Here is a 23,087-nt window from a genome sequence, read left to right as displayed (position 1 = left end):
GAGACGAAAAAACAGAAGCCTACTTTTGCTTCTATTGTTCGACGCGATACACCACACCACGACACCAAAAAGTCACACTTTCTGGTTCTAACTGATGACTGAATGGGATGGGGGGATAAAAAAAACCTCACTCGAATGATGTGTGAAAGCAAGAAGGGAAGCGAAAAAAAACACGAATCCGTATGGTGGTGTAGGCGCGAAAATCCTAAAGCCCTACAGTAAAAGTATGGACGACTGTCACCACAAAACTGAAAAAAGCTGTTCCAATCGAGCAAAGCGCAGTGCTAACATTTGAAAACGGCACAAAAGCCATTTGTAAACAAATGGTTTGTGGGCCCTTTACTCACTATTTGAAGTACACCCACGCGACACAACAGCAACATCGGGTAGGGGAAATTTTCCCCTTTCCGACGATGCTGTTGGTTTGCGTGGGCGTTCTTCGGGTAGCGAGTAAAGGGCCCACAAACCATTTGTTTACAAATGGCTTTTGTGCCGTTTTCAAATGTTAGCACTGAGCGGTGCATTTTGACGGTTCGATTGGAACAACTTTTGACAGACGTCCATACTTTTACTGTAGGGCTTTAGAAAATCCTACACAGGAATAAAAAGATAAACCATTCTTCCATGCATGTGCTCAAGTAGAAAGCGCACGCGTGTGTTGGTTGATGGCTCACGCGATTCGGCGTTTTATCACGACAGGTCTGACAGTGTTTGACTAGTCGCCTCTTTCACTCCGGCCGATTATAGGGCTAGTATGTGACGTCATATTCGTTGCTGCTTAAGAAGAGTTTGGGATCGAAAAGGATGTCAAATTCATGTTGCCGAACCTGTATTAGTTTAAGTTAAGCAGCAGGCGAAGCGACGCCGGTTGAGCTGAATGCTTGATTAAAGCCCGTTTTAGACGAATCATATCGGCGTTCACCCTACATGAACTGACAAATGTAAGAACAAGAAAGTTGGTCGATGACCAACTTTTTCTATTCGCTTTCAAGTCACTTTAGCATCGTCCATTAGATCAGGGGTGAGTTAAATCAATTTATCTGAACCGGTGTATTTTGGCTTTAAGTGCTGAGTGACATCAGTTTCACGTGTTGCGGGTTGCGAATCTGCACACACAGTTCGTGCCATCTCGAACGGTGTTGTTATTGTAAGGTAAGTACCCTCATTTTAAACCGAATGCTATCGGAATTGTTTTAAAACGAGTTTCAACTTGGATTCAAGTTTGGTACACAATGCACAATGGTCCCAATGCCGTACAGTATCTCCCCGCTCATGCGACACTTGCTGATCCGTCGACTCGATAATCTAGAAAATGTCGGAATAGAAATATAAACACGCGTTTGAATAAATTGTGCTGTCAATTTCTGTCAGTCAGACTAGCGCAATGAGATATATACAGGTGTGGCACAAGAGGGTATTTGATGGTATTAGTAGCAAAAAAGAGGTAAACAATCGGTGATGACGTAAAACTCCTAAAAAATTGGCATGAAAAAAGTGGAGTTTGACGTCACGAAAGGTATACTTCACAAACACTATGACATATTTTGGACTACACGAATACTATTTTACGATCATTTCCTCACCTGTATATATCTCATTGAGACTAGCGAGCCAAACCCCGATAGTCCGACCATGATTTTGTCGGATGAGCGTATTACCAACCAGTGGAAACTAACGATTTTAAAGTGGCTTACGTACTGGACTAGCCTATCGGTCCCAAGTGCATCGATGAACATACACGCTAACTTCTGCTTACTCACCAGGTGAGTCGATCGTACTCACTTTCGTCCGATGTATCGAGTTGTCAAAAATTGAGTAAACGAGAAATGTCAAACTGAGTAAAAGCCACTCAGTCAGCAAAATCCTGGACTTGGAAAAAATGCCAGTCATGTCGGAGGAAAGTTCATAGAAAATGTTACTCAAAACCGGCTGGAATGCCTTCAGGTAAGTACGAATTGCTTAGGGAAACGGTGTTGAACCGTTTTTTGATCCGGTAGAAGGAATCCGGAGCAGGCAATTTCCATTTCCTTGAATGAAAACCAAAATAAAAACCCTCCCTGCAACTGAAAATACCGGCGAGTGGATTTGACTCAGTCTACGTGAGAACGTAGTTTACTCAAAAGTGAGTCAACATAAGGCTACTCAATTTTGAGTAGCCATACTTGCCGCTGAGATGAGTACATTCGACTCAATTTTGAGTTGACCAGAATAAGCGTGTACCCCACTGAATTTTCCTATGTTTCGAGGGGTTCATCGATCAGCTTGGAACCAAATCAGTTTAAATTGAACTATCGAATAATACCAGTTTCAAAATTTTTCCTCTAAAAGGAAGAAGTTTTTTTTTTTCTTTATTTAAGAGAAGTGACTCCTAGTGGCGGTTAGGCTGATGCGTTGCCAGAATGTTTACAAGCTTATCGGTATCAAAGGTTTTAAAAAAATCGGTATTTATCGGTATTTACTATTTTAATTAATTTTATATTTTCGCCGTTTTTGAAAGTGGAAATTTTAACTTTTGGGCTATGATCAGAAAAGGAAGCTGAGGAAGCTGAAAACAACATCCAGCGAAAGAAGAAAGAAGCTCTCCTGGAAGAAATTTGAGGAAAGTTCTGAGAGAAGTCGGAAAAAACATCCGCGGAACTTCCAAGACATAAATTGAGAAACTTCTGGCGAAAATTTAAAGAAACTTCCAGAAAAAAAATCAGATGTGAAAGTTTCTGACAGAAAAGTTTCGGAAATTGGAAGTAAATTCCAGAAGTTGTCATTTCCAGGGGAAGCCAGAAGAAGCTCGGAAAAACCTTCGAATAGAAGCCAAAAAACCAACTGGAAAAAATTCCAGAACTAGACGAAAGAAATTTCTGGGAGAAGTTTAATTGAACTTCCAGGGGAAGACGGAAGAAACTTCATAAAGTAGATTGAAAAAAAAATTCTGGAGAGGTCGGAAGCCAGAGCGCTTACGGAGCAGTCTAAAGAAACAAGGAGATAATTCCGGAAGAAATAGCTCTTGGCGGATGTTCAAATGATCCAGAAAGTGTTCCAAATGGTCATAAACATCCCTGAAGACCCCGCAATGCCCCTGAAGTTTTTGGAACATTCCTGAAATGTACTTAGGGATTTTAGGCTGTTTTGGAGTACTCTGATCAATTTTGAAATACTTGGAACTTCCCTAATTATAATGAGATTACCGGAATATCTCTTATCAACTTTGAAGGTCTCTAGACTTTCTTGAAGATTACGAAATTTCTAAAGCGCATAATTTTCTTGAATTTATTTTAACATCAGCATTAAACTTCTCTGATCTTCCTGATTTTTCTAATTTTTAAAAGTTATCGACACTGTCATTAATGAGCACGGAACTTCCCATAAAATGTTCTCACAATGCGCTAATGTTCATGTAACTTCCCTTGCGTTTCTTAAATTTGCATGAACCCCTCGGAACATTGCTGAAGTTTCTCTGAACTCCTTTAAAATTTCAGCGATTTCATTTAAATTTATTGATCTGTCCTGATGTTCTCGGAGCTTCCTAAAGTTTTCTCAATTCTCCTGAAACTAATGGAACTGCCCTGAAAACCGAGGGGGGTGACACATCTAAATCTCAATTCTAGATGCTCAACAAATCTCACACTAGCGAATCAATATTCGAAAAATCTTCTTTCATTTCTCGCATCTTCTTGCATCGCGCATAATATTTTTGCAGGAAATCTTCAGAATCGTCATCAATCTTCTTTCTATCTACTCAGCGTGTGCGCAGCAAAGCACAGCAAAACACAATTTTTCCTGCATCGTAGATAGAGTCGCCCCCCTCGCTAAAAACCTTAAATTTTCCAGAATTTCTATGGACTTGTGCAGTATCCAAAATATTTATGATGTTTCCTGGAGTTCGCTGGACCGGGTTTTAGAATTATAACAGAAGTTATTGAAACATTCTTCAATTTATCGAAACTTACTCAAAAGTCTGGACTTTTCCGAAGTTTCATAACTTCTTAGAAGTTCCTGCAGCTAGTGTGGATCCGCAATCAAAATCTGGAAGCATCTCTGAAGTTCCGGGAAAGTTGAAAAACTGGCGGGAGAAGATGGAAGAATCATTCGAGCGAAGGCTGAAGAAGCTTCCTAGGGAAGTCAACATAAGTTTTCGAGAGGAATCGTATAATAATTTACGATGTAAGGTGGAAGAAAATTCAAGGGGAAAGTGGGAAGGAAATCCAAGAAATAATGTTTAAAAAGTATTTCCCGACTCCCCCGGAATTACCAGAAAGAGCCATCGACTGTTTATCGATTCATGGGTAGCCAACAATGGTGAGAAAATTTAAACATTAATCGAAAGAGACATTTTTGAAAATGTTTTTTTTTTTATTTTAAAGGTTAAAAAAATTGAGATATTCAAAAAAATACAAGTCTTTCACAATAATTTTCTCCAAAATTCGAGAGCGGGCAGGCAATAATCATTTTGTTTATTTAAATAAATCGGTATAAATCGGTATAAAACCTCAAAAATCGGTATTCTGAGGAACCTTATCTGTATATCGGTATCTAGTTCGGAAATCGGTATAAATACCGATAAATCGGTATATCTGGCAACGCTGAGGCGGAAACCAAAAAGTTCTGGAGTGTTAAGGGCTGAACCGAGGGGCACGCACTAAAGTAATGAAAGCAGTAATGACAAGAATTTAAATATTTGGTCAACAGACTGCGTAGTATTGAAATACTAGTGCGTGCCCCTCGGCACGCCTCTCTGCACGCCCCTCGGCTGAACACAATGACAGCGGCATAGCGGCAAACGCGCAATGTACTAAAATCGCGCTAACCGCTGTGCCACTTACGCGTTGCCAAATTCCTACTCGCAATGCACACGCTCACAATCTATTTATTTTTCCTCTTTCGCTGCATTGTGTACGTAAACAAACCACGTAAACGGGATTATTTTGATTGCAGTTTTGAGTTATTTGCGAGGTTATTTGTTATTTGAATAATCTCTGATTCAGCTGACATAGTGAAGAAAGATCAGTAAAAGGTCTTCTAAATAATCAATCAATCTGATATCTTGTAAAAAATTCCAAGTGGTTGTGAAATTCTACGAAGTTCAGTGATCCTCCCTGAATTTGCATTAGCTTCAAAAAATGTGGGAGGACTTTGAAGAAGTACCTTGAACCGTGAGGAAATATCGAGAGTATCGGAGAAGAGTTATGAATATCACAAAAACTGCGGGAGCTTAATACGCTGTCCAGACTGAGCAGTTATAACATGTTATAACCAAAGATGAATACTAAGATGAAACTGTCGGAAGAAATACTTTCTATTTTAGTGTTCTCTTTCACGGTCCCTTTCATCCAATGAATACCCCCCGTATACAAGGTAATTTTGTGGTTTTGCTGCCCCCTCGGTAGAGATGAAATTTTGCGCTTATTTTTATCAAAACAATCACACCAAAATCAGAGATGTCCAATTTTTTAATTACTCGATTAACAACTAATCGATTATTTTTTGTTCGCTGTGCTACAAATTGTCCACCAATTAGAGTGCACCTCATGTTTGAAACGATCGGTGATGATCCTCTGGAGATGTTAATGCTTATATCGGCATGATATAACCGATTACACATATTTTACTTTTCGGTTCGTTAATCGATTAATCGATTATTCGAATGAAAATTGGCCATCACTAGATGAATGTGAATTGTCATTTCAAATATAAGGACCGTACATAAATAATGATACAATTTGAAAGGGACCGGGCCTAATCACAAATTACGTCCCCACGGTAACTGAAATAAACACTAGTGTTCACCGGTTGTTATAACGGTTGTCAAATAATTGCAACACAGAAACCACCATCAAGATAGCTCTATAACATGTTATAATTCTGTAGTCTGAACGTACTATAAGAAAAGTTCCATGAATTTTTGGGAAGTCGAGACAACTCTAAATTATTGAGAAGTTAAAAAAATTTCTGATGGAGTAAATATATCTTTAGGGAAGTCCTAACTAGCGGGAAAGTTTAAAAATCTTCAAGATAATATTCAGACAACTTCGTACTTTTCAGAAAATTTTTGAAAACTTCATCGAAGATCTAGAGTAGTTTTTAGGAGAACTTCAGGGTAGTTCTGGCGAGAACTTAGTTCTGAGGAGAACTTCAGAGTAGTTCTGAGGAGAATTTCAAAGTAATTCTGAGGACAGCTTCAGAGTAGTTCTGAGGAAAAGTTCAAAGTAATTCTTAGGAGAACTTCAGAGTAGTTCTGACGAGAATTTCAGAGTAGTTCTGAGGAGAACTTCAGAGAAGTTCTGAAGAGAATTTCAGGGAAGTTCCGAGGGCACTCGGAACATATATACCACACCAGCAGTGTTGGGAAATATCAAAAAATCAAATCTCACCAACGCCCGAGCCAACGCCCAAGATTACGCTTGATTTTCGTAGACAAAAATCAACAAGCAAACAACTGCGGTTGATTTTGCAGCTTGGAATATCAAGCTAACAAAACTCACCAACTGCAAATCTCAACAAACTGTGGTAAGATCGAGGGGGGCGACTCTATCTACGATGCAGAAAAGATTGTGTTTTGCTGTGGCTAGCTGCACGCACGCTGAGTAGATAGACGGAAGATTTATGTCGATTTTGAAGATTTCCTGCAAAAAGATGAAGCACGATGCAAGTAGATGCGAGAAATGAAAGATGATTTTTTGAAGATTGATTCGCTAGTGTGAGATTTTTTGAGCATCTAGAATTGAGATTTAGATGTGTCGCCCCCCTCGGGTAAGATTGAGTTTAATGATTTTTGCTTTACACCCGAATTCAACCAAAACTTCCATAACGGCTGGTAGCAGTCACTTCGTGTCTGCCATCTGCGAAGAGTAAAAAAAGATAGCAAACTATACTTTCTCTTTATAAGAAAACGATGTGCAATGGAATCATTTTTGTGTCGAGTCAACTCTCAGCTTGATTTTTGCACGTTGTCGCAATATCAAAGGAGCTTGTAAAATCAATATCAAGCATGATATTTTGTTCCAATATCACGCGTGATATTGCGAGAGCATGTGAGCGGAATAATATCAATTGAGTTCTGATTTTGCCAACACTGATGGCCAGTGTTGTCCTGAGTACTGAATGTGGTCACCAATGTTCTTATGTTTGATTTCTCATATAGTTTGGTGTGTCAGGTAGTAGGTTCAAGTTTCACTTCTCCGGGGGTATTCGGAACATATTTTGATCTGGTACTGGTCTGGTACAACGTGTGGTACTGAGTACTTAATGTGGCCACCAATGATCTCATTTGTGTGTCGCATGAGGGTGTAGGTTCACTTCCCCGAGGGTACCGGAACATGTCCGGATCTGGCTAACGTAGTCTTCAGTACTTAATATGGCCTCCAATGATCTTATTTTTGAATTAACAGTTAATTTGATGTGTCACATGTGTGTGTGTTGGTTCAAGAAGAATCTGACCAGTTCCCCGGGGGTACCCGAAATATGTCCGGATGCATGGTTCTGATTACATACTACGACCTGGGATGATTATTTGGTTCACGTCTTGAAGGTTCTGGTTAGCTAAAAATTACAAAAAAAAAAATCAACTGAAAACGTTCAGCACTTCTCAGGCTGCCGCTGAACCGTATCGCGTTTTTCCAAAATGTTGAAAAAAAAAACGCGTTTTAGTACAATGCCGCTTTTGCCTCGGCTTTTGCTGCAACGCGCTCATTGTGGGTTGTCAAACGGATTTCAGTGTATTGGAAAATTTGTGATTGCCGCTATGCCGCTATCATTGTGTTCAGCCCTTTAGTCTATGCTCAACCATAGAGGTAACTCTAAAGGTATTAGTACACGAGACAAATATGTCTTAATTTGACAGATACATTTAATGTATCTGTCAAATTAAGACAAATATTTGTCTCGTGTACTAATACCTTAAGACCAGAAGGTCCCGAAGAAACGAGCTCAACTTTTTGGCTCAGCTCTGGTACTATCTTCGGTCCCAAGCTCATCGATTCACCCCTCGAAACATAGGAAATTCCACTAAACCCCCATTTTATCTGTCAAATTTTCATTGCGTAGTGAGCCAATTTGTAATCGTTAGTTTCGTATTGATTGTTCACAGCAAAAAAAGTTGTTGAATATTACATCGAAACTGCTGCAACCAGGTCAATCCATCGGTTGTGTAATATCACATTGTACGATGTACATCGATTTTGCGAACAAAATTACATCCATTGATGTTATATTGTATCTGCTTTTTGCTATTACATCATTATTTCATACATCAGCTTGAATTACGTTGATCGATATTACATTTTTTTTTGCTGTGTTGGCTCAGCATAGTTACAGTGCACATTGGATTTCCTCACCGGTTAAATTTGAACGGAAATCACGAACCTGCCCTAACATTTTTTGAATTCGAATTAGTGAAAGTGAAAGTGATACAATAGTAGTAGAATTAAAAGAAAAAACAATGTAAAAGGTACACTGAATACTCGTCAGAAAGTTCCAAATTAAAACTTAATCCCAGTTGGAGCTTTACCGCCGTGAACGATTTCTCAACCAGCATGTCTCGATTTACATGCCAGTTCATAATGACACGAACCAACCAAATGAGTGCATTTAGTTCTACGCCGAATAACGCACACCATGGCGTCGCTAGCGTCGATCACTCATTTTCGCTAACTGTCTCGTCGTGTTTTTTTTCTGTCAAACGTACAAAAAAAAGTTAACAGCGCACTAGCCGAACAAGTTCCATACAATTTAGTTTTACGCGATCAAAATTTTCGAAAGAAGCCGCAAATTGGCATTTTAATCGGAAGTAAACTATCTGGTTAGCCAGTGCGTCCGTAGAATTAGCCAAGTAGACCAGTATTCATCCGCTGGAGAGCAGCGGAAAAGCCGACAAAAGGGAAAAAAAAAAACTTCAGGCAAGTTGCGGCGACGACGACAGCGACGGTGGTGCTCCATTTTTGTTTTGTTGATACTAATTCGACGGCGGCCGACTCCTAACCTAAGATCGATGGCTTCTGGAAGGATTATTGACCGGTTCCGATTGACTTTATGTTCTTCGTTTTCATTTTAGGGATCTTATACATTTCCATTCCGCGAAGAAAGTGGAACTGACCAGTGTTCAATTTGTACGATAGCGTTGAGGAGGAAAGAAGATGTCGCATACCATTCTGCTGGTGCAGCCGGGCCGGAATCCGGAAACTCGAACCTACAGCGACTACGAAAGCGTGAACGAGTGCATGGAGGGGGTGTGTAAAATCTACGAGGAACATCTGAAGAGGCGCAATCCGAACACACCGACCATCACGTACGACATCAGCCAGTTGTTCGATTTCGTCGATCAGGTGAGAGAGAATGTGTGGGATCAGGTGGGAGTGAATTGAGGAAGAGTGGAATGAGATAACGATGCTTGGACTTGGACTGGGGCGTGCTGGGAGCAAAAGACCCTGGGTGCCTTTATGTTTCAATTTTATAAGGCGACCGACTCATTTCTTTTAGGTAAGGGTCTTTCCCTGGACCAGCGTTTATCAATCTATGGCTCGCGGTCTATCCTCAGGTGAATCGCAGAAGTTCATACGACATGGACGCGTAAAAGTTACCTATGTGAATTTGAAATTATGTTGGGATAAACCAAATTTAGCTGCAATAATAGGTTTTAATTTATACTAGAGTTTCGGCGGCTAAAATTTCAATTTATTAAAAATTACTGAAAATGTTGACAGATGTTCAACCAAATATATAGTATAGTGGAAACATTGAACTTTTCTTATGCTAATTAAAAGCTCTTACCCGAATCATTTTGGTGTTTCAAAATCATTAAAGAATTTTAATGTCTTTCTGAATCAGCGGGCGTTAGTAATTGGGCGTTAGTGCTTCACTCCCGGCGTCTTCAATTGGAACGTAGGTAAGGGGCGCGAGTTAATAACATTCTCTACCTCCAGCAAGCTGTTCCGCAGGACTTCATCGGTGGGAGATCTTGGAAGTTGCATATTGTTCAGAATTTTCTTCACTGACCGCACCAGTCTCTCCCAGCTTCCACCCATGTGCGGACTGCTCGGAGGCAAGAAGGTCCACTTGGTATCTGGTTTCAAGAATTCCTATATAAGCTTATTTTGATCGAGGGACCGGAACGCTTCGGTTAGCGGGAGCTTGGCACCGACGAAATTCGTTCTCCTGTCGCTGAAGAATTCCAAAGGAGAACCTCTTCTGGCCACGAAGTTCCGTATTGCCATAATGCAGGAGCTAGTGTTGAGAGAATGTGCAATTTCCGTCTACCAACGACGACTTGCATTGGTCCGAAGTAGTCGAGGTTCGCGAGAAAATGGCCTTACAAGGTTTATTTACAAAATGGAGTTAAGGCCATTTCAATTGTTGGTCTTGAATTGTACAACGAGCGTCGTATGAATCGATGAATTGACAGGCGGCAGTTTTGCCTAGCATGCGAAGTACTCCGTAGTCATCAAGGAACGGCGAAAGTTTGTAGAGTGAACTACTTTTAGGAATAGGAATCGCCTTGTTCTCGCTTGCCTCCTTGTGACAGATCAGCAATAATACTTCCTCACCGAACGTTTCTAGCTGGGCTTGTCGGTAAATGGAACATTCCGCTTCAAATAGCTCCGACTGATTGAGGATTCCGGTAGATGGTGGTAGTCTAGCGCTGTAGTCTAGCTCGAAGGTTTTTCAAGAATCGGAGAACGTACGCGGAAACCTATAGAAGTTTACGCCAGTTGGAGTATTTAGCGAAGTTAAGAACGGGTTCGTCGGCTACGTGTACGGTTGACCGAAACGTTCATCTCGGTGGTGGTTTCTCCATGGTTTGTCGGCTGAACAGGCCAAGCACTCCGCTGTCCCCACAGAAATGCTGGTCCCTTGAACCAACGGCTTGATGGTGATAGGTCGAGAGTCCGCTGCCACTTAGTGCCATCATTGGCCACGTTCTGCTTTGTTGGCACCCAGAGCCACTCTGACTGTTCAGTGATTTCCAAAATTTTGCCAAATCTGGTACCGGTACCTGGTTGCTGTACCTCCTGTGATCGGCAAAGCACGTCCCTTGAGTCGGACCAGAAGAACCGTTTTCGGATTCCAATGCGATGGGTTTCTCCTATAGACTTCGCCAACCGGGTTCCTCACCGCTGCTTGTAGCCATTCTCGCTCGCGTCTACGAAGACGTGCAGTTGAATTTCGTTGAACTCACTGGACGAAGTGGTCATCGGGCGATAGCACCGAGGAACGGAAACTGTATTCACCTTGTTCAATACGCTGAGCCATGTTCTCCACTTTTCCAGCTGCTGGTCAGGTATCGGCTCGTCCCAACCAATGTTAGAGCGCCAGATCTCTTGCAGCAAAACCTTCAGGTACATCAATACGTTGGCAAGAAGTCCTAGCGGATCGTAGACTGACTTGAGAATTCGCAAAACTTCCCGCTTCGTGGGAACTTGCTCTCCGGATAACAGCTCCTGTCGCTGATCATATTCCACCACATCCCTAGAACTTTCTCGGTCGCCAGCTCTCCGGTCTTGTTTAGATCCTTTTCAGGAGCTCTCTGCTAGCCCATGGATTCTATTACTTTCTTAGAGTTTGACAGCCATCCTCGGATTTCGAACCCGCCTTGTGAGTGCAGTTTCGAACCCCTTCGGATACGGATGTGTCTGAAGTTTGCTCTCTGTTTTGTGCGTGCGTTCGCTTTCATAGTTTTCGGCTGCATATGCTACATTAACAATATCCTTCCTTTCCCCGTAACGGAGAAGACGGGCTTGGCCAGCAATGGCAATTGTCATGCTTTTCCTGTTCTGAACTTTGATTGGAGAACTATTCACTCCCAAATAGTTTTCCTTAAGCAATCAGAATGTTGCCAGTATGCAATCTACGAATTACTCCGTTACACACGCAACGCAACGCATTCTCGGATTTCGCACCCACCTTCTGCATGTATGTTACGCACATTTTGCGCGAGCTTTACCGCCTCTGCTTCAGATTCGACACTGCTGAGCACTGCTGACACTGCTGTCCACATACGTTCCTTTGCATATCGTCTCCACCGCTTCTGGAAATAGACTCCTGAATCGTTCTGCATTTAGCTTCATTATTCGATGCAATCGGTGTAAATATTTACATTATTTGACAAATCTCAGGTAATCATGACAGAAGTAGGCTCTTTTCTCTATTCAAATTGTTTTCAATAATCAAACGTCATGATTACCTGGGTTTTGTCGTATAAGGTAAATATTTCCATTGCTTCCACCAAAGAATAACGTACTGTGCACTGCTAGGTGAACAGCTGGTCCCGAACGTCATCACCTCCATCACGTACGTCGAAGGACCTTCTCCGAGAACGTCATCATCCCACAGGAATCGCTGGCAATGCTGCACGGCGAATGAGAACGACTCAAATTTGAGTTTAGTTCACTCATAATCGCCAAAAGTGCAGGAACTCAGCGATGAGTAAAATTTGTCTCATGGTTTCCTGTGGAAATTGAGGAAAGTGACGAAAATTTTATTCAGTCTCGGAGTAGTACCAATAGACTGAGTGAATCCAATCTTTACTTTTCTCAAATACGGGATTTGTTCCCTGGAAAAACCTGGGAAAACATGAGGCAAATTTACTCATCGCTGAGTTCCTGCACTTTTGGCGATTATGAGTGAACTAAACTCAAATTTGAGTCGTTCTCATTCGCCGTGTGGTCTTTGGGTTTCATCCGCACTTGATGAAACATTTCACGAACATCCCCTGACACAGGCGTACGATATTCACGAAACCGTCGAAGGACATGTGGAAGGGGCGTGACTTGGTCAGGATCTTTTAGCAGAAATGAATTCAAGAAACACATTGTTGAGATATTGTTAAAAATATAACACAGCTTCTTGACCCCAAACTTGGCCTACTCTGCACAACTCCCTGCCTCAGGATAGGAAGCACAGTCTCGTGGTCCCGATCCTCAAGCAAGGAAAGCCAGGCAGACAAGCTAGTGATTTCAGGCCGATCTCCCTCACATGCTGTGCCTCCAAAATCGTGGAAAGGATGGTAAATACACGACTGATGAACTTTCTAGAATCCAGGGACCTACTTGACCACCGTCAACACGCTTTTCGTCCAGGACACGGTACAAACACGTACTTCGCCACACTTGCCCAAGCCCTTGATGACGCTACCTCGAGCGGACACCACGTCGAACTGGCAGCTTTAGACATAGCAAAAGCATATAATAGAGCTTGGATGCCAGATGTCATCCGACAAATGGCTGATTGGGGCCTTGGCGGGCACCTGATGCATTTCGTGAAGAATTTCTTGGCAAACCACCGTTCCGCAACATTCCGAGAGGAGACAGGGTTCGGTTATCGCGGTCACCCTTTTCTTAATTTGTATGAATGGAGTTTTCGTTAACCTTCCTAAGGAAATTTACATCCTTACATCTTTACATACACATTATCCTCCTGATCACTCACAAAACCATAAAGGCCCTACGTAGAAAGATGGGCGCTGCCACAAGGGCAGTCTCCCCGTGGACATCACTTACTGGCTTCCAACTCTCAGTCAAAAAATGCACACTAGTGCACATCTGCTCTCACCATCATGCCGTCCTTAACACTCCCATCTGTATCAATGGTACAGCTATTTCCATCAGGAGGTCAGCCCGTATCCTCGGAGTTCGAATTGACCGATATTTGACCTTTTCTGCTCACTTCGACGAAGTCAAGAACGCCTGCAAGACACGTCTTAATCTGCTACGATCCATCGCAGGTCGACACCCAGACAGTAACCGGCCCATTCGTCTTCGAGTTGCTAGAACAATTTTAGAATCACGTCTCCTTTATGAAATCGAAGTTACCTGTCTCGCTCGCGAACAACTTATTACGAAACTAGCCTCTACATACCACCAAGCAATCCATATCTCATCCGGCCTACTACCATCCACGCCTGCAATTGCAGCTTGCGTGGAAAGTAGAGTACTACCATTCAACCTTCTAGTTACTCAGACCATCTGTAACCGATCAATTAGCTTCGCGGAGAAGGCAGGTGGCTCAGATGAAGGAGTTTTCCTCCTTACCGAGGCCAAACAACTCCTTTCAGCCACCGCCAGTCTAGCTTACATTGGTGTGGAACCAGAGATTGGAACCTGCCCGGGCCAATTATCGACTTGGCGATAAAGAAGAAGTTCAAGGCAGGATCTAACTCTACGGCACTTGTGAGATCCGTCGCGGAACTCCAGAGAACCAGATACTGCAACCACACTATCCGTTACTCCGATGGATCGGTTTCCCGTGAATGGGTTGGCATCGGCATCACGGGCCCCCAAATGTCCGTACTTCATCGACTTCCAGACCAGTACACTATATTGTCGGCAGAAGCGGTCTCTGTTTTTATTGCTGCTACCACTCCCTCAAACAAGCCGTTTGCCGTATTTACGGACTCCGCAAGTGTAGTTTTAGCCCTAAAACTCAGACTCTATTAAGCAGTCATGGATCCAAGCCATTCAGCGATATGCCCCCAGAAACACTACATTTGTATGGATTCCGGGCCACTGCGGCATTCGTGGTAATACGGAGGCGGATCATCTAGCGGCTTCTGGAAGACGAGCCCAACTGTTCACCAAGGAGGTTCCATCAGGGGACCTGAAAAAATTGATGGCGTATACCTTACGCTGAAACTGGCAACACGTATTCGCAGAGCGGCAACCACGCAGTGTGACAACCGTCGAGAATAAAGTCGAAAGTGAAACGAGAGCGTTTTGTAACAGGAACAGGAAATACATTTTTATTAGTTGATTGACTGCGTAACAGCACAGACAAACAGACGTAACTCTTCATTGTGTATCTTCGTTCATGCATTTAACGGTTGATTTGAATATTATCAGTTCCGCGAACTACTCGCCGCAGCGCTGGCATCGGATCACTTTGACGTTTCTATATATTCTATAGAACTTTTATGCAATATTGTTTACGAGTTAGTGAGCAAGTTTGTTTTCCGCGAGAAGCCAGAGAGATGTCGTTGCTGAGGTTATATGTTTTGAGATACTATGTTTTCAAGAACAAGTTTTTCAAAGAGTTACGTCTGTTTGTCTGTGGTAACAGTACACATCGTGTGTTTTTTATTTCAAGAGGTTATGGACTCAGCAAAGTAAAAGTGCGAACATTTGTGTGCTAATGTGTGGTTAAAATGGAGCGCCTAGGAATTCCGAAGATAAACAACCAGAACTATGGCAGCTGGAAATTCACTGTCGAGCTACTGCTGGTAAGGAAAGACCTGTGGAAATATGTGAACCCAGGAGATCCACCAGCAGCGATTGTTGCGACGAGTGAACGTGCCGGGAATGCTGCGGAAGTTGCTGCTTGGAAAGCGGGAGACCAAAAGGCAAGAGCGACGATCGGATTGTTGGTGGAAGAGACCCAACATGCACTCATCCGGAACACAACGTCAGCGAAAAGTGCGTGGGAGAATTTGCAAAAGTAGGAAGATTGGAAACACCTAGTGTTGTGGTGGTGGCTGACGGCCGCAAGTGTCCGGTGGAAGGCGAAGGAACGTGCCGGATCTCTTGCCTCGTTGAGGGCCAAGGTACCAAGGTACAGGTACTTTACGTTCCAGAGATGAAGGCCAATTTGATATCCGTTGGTTGCTTGATCAGGAAGGGAGCTGAGGTGAGCTTTTCTGCTTCTGGTTGTACTATCTCTCGCGAAGGGCGAACAGCAGCGGAAGTGGATAATGAAGGCTGTGCTTGTCGGTGGCTTGTATTTACTGAGACTGGTGAGCAAGCCAACATTGGCGGTAGCGAAGAGCCACAACCCGTTGTGCATCCATGAATGGCACCGAAGATTGGGACACCGTGACCCAGAGGCCATACTGGAAATGGAGAGAAGTGGATTAGCGAACGGTATCCGTATCCAACCTTGTGGTATCCGTGCGGTGTGTGAGTGCTGCTTGAAGGGGAAGATGGCGAGGCTTCCGTTTCCCAAACAGGCAGAGCAAAAGTCGACCGCAGTGCTTGATATCATCCACAGCGACGTGTGTGGGCCTATGAATACTCCAACGCCGGGAGGGTGCCGTTATTTCGTATCATTTATAGATGATTTCAGTCGCTACAGCTGGATTTTTTGCCTTCGCAAAAAGTCTGAGACGGAAGATTGCTTCAAACGCTTCGTGTGGATGGCCAAAACGCAGTTCGGAAGGCCACCGAAGGTGCTTCGCTCGGATCAAGGAGGGGAGTATAAGGCTAATTCGTTGCAAGCGTTCTGTGCACAAGAGGGAATATTCCAGCAGTTCACTACGGCGTATACACCACAGTAGAACGGTGTATCGGAGCGCAAAAATCGGGCGCTTGTGGAGATGGACAGATGCATGCTGCTCGATGCCAACATGGGCAAGAAATATTGGGCGGAAGCTGTTAATACTGCCAACTATTTGCAGAACATACTTCCGACAAGGGTCAGAGATACAACTCCTTTCGAGACCGTTTTCAAGAAGAAGCCAGATTTGGAGAATCTTCACGTGTTCGGTTCGCAGGCGTGTGTTCTAGTTCCTTCGGAAAAACGCACCAAGCTGGAACCAAAAACCGTACGGATGACATTCATCGGGTACTCTTCGCAGCATAAGGGGTACCGAATGATTGATTTGAAAACGGACAAGGTCGTCATAAGCAGGGATGTAAGATTTCTGAAGCAGGAGCAGTTGGAGATTTTCCGTCCGACAAACCAGGCTTCGGAGGAATCAGATAGTGTCGTTGAGTTCCCACTAACGGTGCAGAATGAAGTTGGCCCTGAAATTGATGATGAAAATGGAAGTGTATTGAGTGAATATGAAGATGCAGATGGAGAAGATTTCGAAGGATTTGAAGCAAGTTCATTTTACCGTGGAGACGAGGAACAGGAGGAGCTGCCGGACGGCGAAATGCGTCGGTCGCGGCGTAGTAACTTTGGAGTTCCGTCACAGCGTTATCAGGTTAACGGTCCCGTGAAGGAGTTGTCTGGCGAACCACGTTCTTATCAGGAGGCTGTCAGTGGATCTGAAAAGATGCAGTGGATTCAAGCAATATTGGATGAACTGGAATCGCTTCGGAAAAATCAAACCTGGGAGGAAACCGATGCACCACCTGGAAGGAAAATCGTAGGATGCCGCTGGGTGTTCAAACGTAAGTATGACGAGGACGGGAACGTGATTCGTTATAAAGCACGTCTCGTTGCCCAGGGATTCACCCAAGTCTACGGTACGGATTTCGATGAAATATTTGCTCCCGTTGCGAAGCAGGTAACCTTTCGGACACTACTTACTATCGCAGCTAGGAGAGGTATGATAGTGAAACATATAGATGTCAAGACCGCGTATCTCAACGGTGAGTGCCTCCTGGAGTGAAATCTACGATGAGTAGTACAGTTTGCTTGTTGAAGAAGAGCATATACGGCCTTCGACAATCGGCAAGGATGTGGAACCAGAAAATCGATAGTGTTCTACGACAAATGGGATTCAAGCCGTCTGATGCAGACCCCTGTTTGTATGTGCGTCATCGAGGTCAGAAAGCGACATTCATATTGCTGTATGTCGATGACATGTTGGTCGCAAGTTCAAGTCAGCAGGAGTACGATGAGATTTTCAGGCGCTTGGGAGCCGAATTCGACCTAACCCAACTTGGAGATGTTCAACAGTTCGTTGGAATACAGGTAGAGAAGAAGAACGATCAGTATTGCCTCAGTCAGAAGGCGTACATTCGGAAATTGGCCCGTTCCGGAAATTTTGTGAGCTCTGCCGCACCAACTGTTCAGTGGAACACATAATCTGCCACTGTACTCAATACGAAGGCTCACGAGTGCTGTACGGCATACCGGGCAGCATTAAGGATGCACTGAGTAACGACCCGACTAGAATCACAGCATTAATGGGCTTCCTCCGCGAGGCCGGCTTCTTCGACTAAATATGAAACCTGCAAAAAACCCGACCACCGCAATACAAATGGACTTTCTCTTATCACCCAACATCTCAAACCAAAGCAAGATCCTCAGCAACTTAACAACCAAAACTCCGAAGAAAGACAGCACATTGACAGCCTCAGTATTTAACTAGAGGAGGCCCCTTATAGACCTCCTAACATGATAAAAAAGGAAAAAAAAAACTTTGTAACTAGATGAGGTCCCTTCTGGACCCCACACTATCTTTTCAGAGACGAACCAGCCAACGGCTGAAAGTCTCTATAATAAAGAAATCAATCAATCAAACTCGGCCTACGGATTCTAAATTCGGCCTAACGGATTAAAACGTCATTGAATCGGATGAAGATAAAAATGGTTTTTTGAGAAAAATGGGTGTAAACATTCATATCATGGACTTCGGTTGGTAGCTTTTAGACTAAAGTATCGTACCAAACGCATAATTGACTTGTTAACTCTGAAACAATGGATTTATTTGATGTTTTCTGCTCGATAGGCCCAAAATGGGCGATTAGGCCGAAGTAGTGCTCTACCCTATTTCATTAATTTTTCACCAAATTTTTACAACTGGAGCCCGTTGGGTATTGAATAAGAGTTCTATCGGCACTTTAGTGTACCCTACACGATTGCGTATATTGACAATATATTCTACATTAACGTCAATACATCGATATTGACAATATTTCAATTTGGTGATCATCAATCAAGGTAAACTTTTAGTATACAAAATCTGAAAAATAATTTGAGCCATTTATTTACGAAGTAAGTTTAATTCAATACCTTTCAAATGGCGCAAGGAAAACAAGTTTGGAGGTGACCCCAAACTTATGATCGGAAGTGTAGATTTTCTTAAGTTTCAAGGCCACATCCCAGAATGTGAGTGGATCATCGTGATCACTCTCCATGCTGAATCGTGAGTCCCCCCTTTTCCCATATCATTGCATGCAAAATAATAACCCAATGCAGGTCAATTGAATATGCCTACATGAATTAGTTGCCATGATAATGACAGTATAATATGCTAATTGAATAAAATGAATATTTACCTGTTAATAATGATCGAGATTGGTGAAAAGTAAAGGAAGTTGTTAGTTGATTTTAACATCACAGAGTTTGACAATAGCGCGATGGTATATTATTATGATACTAACTAGACGAATCCTGGGAAAGCATCATCCTCGTCGTTAGAGAAAGCTCTGAAATCTGGGATGTTCTAGGCTGAGGATAGGCATTAACATTTACTTGACTTTTAACTCCTAGAGTTATTTCGTCAAGGGTGTCTCCATGAGGGCCCTAGTTAACTTGAATCACTGAGCGTATCTTCCGAGTCTTCGTATTCCGATTCCACCATTTCAATGAACAATCTTGTCGTGGTTGTTTTAAACTCGCTTCAGCTATTAGCCACCTCTTGCCAATAATCCGATCTAAAGAAAAGAAATCGCCACTCGATCAAGCCAAATTCAAAGGTAGCACCTGTGTGATGCCGCATTCCAAAAGTTTTGAACCAAATAAATAAATAATTTTTGCAGCCATTAGACTCAATTATGTAGAAAAACAATTCATAGTTAAAATCATAATTGAGGGGGTTAGAAGGAAAGGGGTGTAAGTGACTTTGAAACACATTCCTGGATTCGTGTGCCATTCTGGATGCTAGATGAGAACCTCACCTTTCAAACTATGTGGCAGAAATAGCGAACATCTGTTTATAAAGCTGTGGCTATCAAAAAAGAAAGTCAATGAAGGGAATCGCTCAAAGTCACTTACACCCCATTCCTTCTAACCCCCTCAATTCTAAACTACACAATTAATTAAATTCCAACAAATTTTTGGTCCGCTGCATCACAACTGGCATCACTAGTGTGCATCTTTCAAAATGCAAAGATACAGACAAGCCCTGGGACCTGGTTGCAGATAAGCAATCCTCAAGGTTATGCCAATGGCCGGGGAACTTCTGATCGGGAGTGTAGATATGATCGAAAGTGTGCAATCCTTCTAATTTGTTTCCGTATTTTCTCCCATTCATTCGTTCCAGCTAGCGGATCTGAGCTGCCTCGTGTATCAAAAGTCAACCAACACGTACGCCCCGTACAACAAGGAGTGGATCAAGGAGAAGATTTACGTGCTGCTGAGGCAAGCCGCAGGGACCACCGACTAAGAGTACCGAAGCCCCCGCCCCCTTCACCCTCGGCATACTTCGAGGGAAATTTTCTAATATTTTACTACCTTGTACTTTCTCGTTCTCCCTTCGAAGTCCAGTCTTTGCGCCATCTACCGGTGCAAACGGAAGCTCTAATCCTTACCTACCATACAGTAGTATATCACTTGATTTACGAGTCAAAACCTAATGTAATCAACACGATCGAGTTTTAATAAATGCCTCATAAAACTTGACTTGCAAATAACTGAAGAAAGACGGACAAACGGACAGAACAAACTCATTCTCAATATTTAGACCCAACAAACAAACGAAGTGACAAACAAGAGAAAACGGAGGAACAAGAAGAAGAAGATGAAATTCTGTGTATTTAATTTACTTCATATTTTAATTTAATTTTTTTTTTTGCAATTACTTGTGAAGCGTATGAGCAGTAATTAAAGGTAATGATAAAGCAAATAAAAACTAAAAATGTCGTATAGAGAGATTGAAAACTGTATTATTGAATCATCCGAAATAAAACGTCATTGCTGTTGACCTTCAAATCTATGAGGCAGAAAAAGAGAGAGAGAGAGAGAGAGAGAGGCAGGGGTTTAAATTGCGCTAATTATCGTAATTATCCCTCGCTGAAAAACGACGTGCAATGTCATCACGTAAGGAACATTTTTTTCGATATCACTTGCCTACTGTCTTCAAGTAGAATGGTGTGTTTCAATTTATTACCTTTTAGTAAATAATATAAGCTTACATGTTTTTTTTTATATCGGTATTCACGGAAAGAACGCATTCTTTCCACTTTTTTTTCTGATTCAGACGTGAAACATAAAATTAAACCAATCAACCTTCGCTCTGTTACCTCATTTATGTAACCGATGCCTCGCTGGTGCGGTTTCCACTTCATACTCAATCTCCAGGTGAGGTTTGCGCAGTATCTTCGGTTTCTTCTTGGTGCTGACGGCCTTGGACGCTTTGGCCCCGTCGGCGGTCGTCGCCGCTTTCGTTTTCTTCGGTAAACGGGGCGTGACCTTGGGTGCGATGTCCTGGGGGGAGATAATAAGAGGAAAAACGGAACATAAGTCTATGACGCAAAGCAATCCATAGCGGTTGTATTTGTGCTTGGGAATGTATGTGGTGCTATTGCACAAAGCATGAGAACTGACAGCACGACTTTGTTGAATAGTTTTCAATTGGAATTGACTAACCAAAATAGAGCAAATATTTTGTTACAATCAACGGTTTTCGATTTAAGATTTTTTGATAAATAGGGGTAAGTGCACCAGCTTGGACTTCCGGCCGTTCGGAACAAATTGTTTGGTGGTAGGATCAATATCATAATGATATTTAACCTACTACCAGTTGATTTGTTTCTTGCAGCTAGAGATCCAGGGCCAAACTGCGGGACGCTCACTATGCTCCTCCTTCCCCACATATAAGAACACATACATCCTTCTGAAAGATTAGACTGGAGTCGAAAAACGATCTCTTGATCTAGAGCAAATAAAACCTCACATATTGAAGACGTGGTTAATGTTCGACGGAGACTCGTGTGTGATTTTATGGAGTATTTTCAAAAGATCCCCAATGCGCAATACCTACTAAGTAATCGTGATTGAGGTAGGAATGGATGCATTTATGCCCTGCACTGCCGGTGGACGCATAATTGCAGGCTTGTTACAGCTGGCACGGAAACCTTATTTCTGATCAATCTCATTACCACCTCAAAATTTCAAGAGCACAAAATATCAGCTCTCACAAAACATACAACAATGAAACTGGAACTTCACGGTTGCTGCAGTGCAGTACACAAGGAGTTCCAATTTATTAATTGATGTCACAACAGTGTCTAAGATTTGTGCTTTAGAAATCTTGAAGTAATATGGAATATCAGCTAGAGAGGGTCTAGATCTAGATCCTCTCTAATATCTACCATTCAAAATTTGCTGTTCAGCAAGTTTCTGATCGATACTGTGAAAATGAAGGATAGAGATCGAAGTGTGCCCTGCTTCTAAACGGACGCGAAAAATTCTCTGCTGTCAAATTACTCGTCTATTTTTTTCATCGTCGTGGTTTTCCGATTTTTAACTGGAGACGATTTTCCACATTTTTGAAGAAAGGTTTGGAAGTACAGGTTTTTTGTGGTCGAACAAAGGGTATTTGCAAGTGTAGTTATGATCGGTATTCCGCTCATTGGATATGTTATTCAGTTTTCCGTTGTGAATCAAAAACAAATCCGAAGTTTAGTATATTCTTCTGTGAGAAAAGTCACCTGTTCAAAGAAGTATTTGCCACGATCGTTTAGTTACCGATTTTGTATTGTTTCAATATCAGTAGCTTGCAACCGGCTGGATGGAATTACTGGAAACATTTAGTTCATATGGTGAGTCCTTTTTATTATTATTAACATTATTGTAGGGGTAAGAGGGACATAGTGAGCATCCCGTGCACCAGCTTGGACTTCCGGCCGTTCGGAACAAATTGATTGGTGGTAGGATCAATATCATAATGATATTGAACTTACTACCAGTTGATTTGTTCAGAACGGCCGGAAGTCCAAGCTGGTGCACGGGATGCTCACTATGCCCCACCTGTTCACTATGCCCCTCCTCCTCCTTTATTTACCATTTATTACATGATATATTATTATCAGAGCCGTACTCAGAACTTTGATTGAAGTGACGAACTCTAATGTTTGCCCTTTTTAGCATAGTTGCACCATCCGTTAAAACAGCAAACTGAGAAAAACGCTTTTGCAGATTTTTTTTCCATGGGCTCTTATGAATGGATGGACATAGTTTTGGATTTTTTTGCGATATTTTGTGAACAAATTTAGGAAACTTTTTGTGTACATTGTAAAGTGATGGTACTTGAAAATCGATTCCAATGTATAACTCATTTATGCCAAAAATGCTACTGGGACTGTTATGCCGCACAGGGTAGTGAAGCTGACCTTCGAAAGCACTTTTAGTTGTAATAGGGTAGCGAACTACTTCGGCCTAAGCGCCCATTTTGGGCCTATCAAGCAGATTTAGGCGTTAACAGGTACTTTATGCTT

The 23,087-nt window shown here is 42.4% G+C and overlaps 2 protein-coding genes across 2 annotated transcripts in view; one reads left to right on the top strand and one right to left on the bottom strand.

Moving 5' to 3' along the window:
- The first annotated feature begins 9,024 nt into the window (after window positions 1–9,024).
- e(r) (enhancer of rudimentary) lies at window positions 9,025–20,520 on the top strand. The gene is made up of 2 exons (XM_065216831.1): window positions 9,025–9,314; window positions 19,913–20,520. Exons 1-2 carry the CDS (start codon window positions 9,126–9,128, stop codon window positions 20,033–20,035), a joined length of 312 nt encoding a protein of 103 aa, XP_065072903.1. The 5' UTR covers window positions 9,025–9,125; the 3' UTR covers window positions 20,036–20,520.
- A 224-nt stretch (window positions 20,521–20,744) lies between these two features.
- Rbm13 (RNA-binding motif protein 13) overlaps window positions 20,745–23,087 on the bottom strand; it is a 31,439-nt gene continuing 29,096 nt past the window's right edge. Inside the window, exon 3 of the mRNA XM_065216816.1 lies at window positions 20,745–21,075. Within this exon, the coding sequence (XP_065072888.1) occupies window positions 20,893–21,075 (183 nt within the window). The 3' untranslated portion in view covers window positions 20,745–20,892. The remainder of the gene's footprint in view (window positions 21,076–23,087) is intronic.

Source organism: Ochlerotatus camptorhynchus, unplaced genomic scaffold (assembly GCF_037179485.1).
Source record: "Ochlerotatus camptorhynchus isolate MF236.1 unplaced genomic scaffold, CSIRO-AGI_Acam_v1.1 ptg000067l, whole genome shotgun sequence".
Lineage (NCBI taxonomy): Eukaryota > Metazoa > Arthropoda > Insecta > Diptera > Culicidae > Ochlerotatus > Ochlerotatus camptorhynchus.
This window is presented reverse-complemented; position numbering and strand designations above follow the sequence as displayed.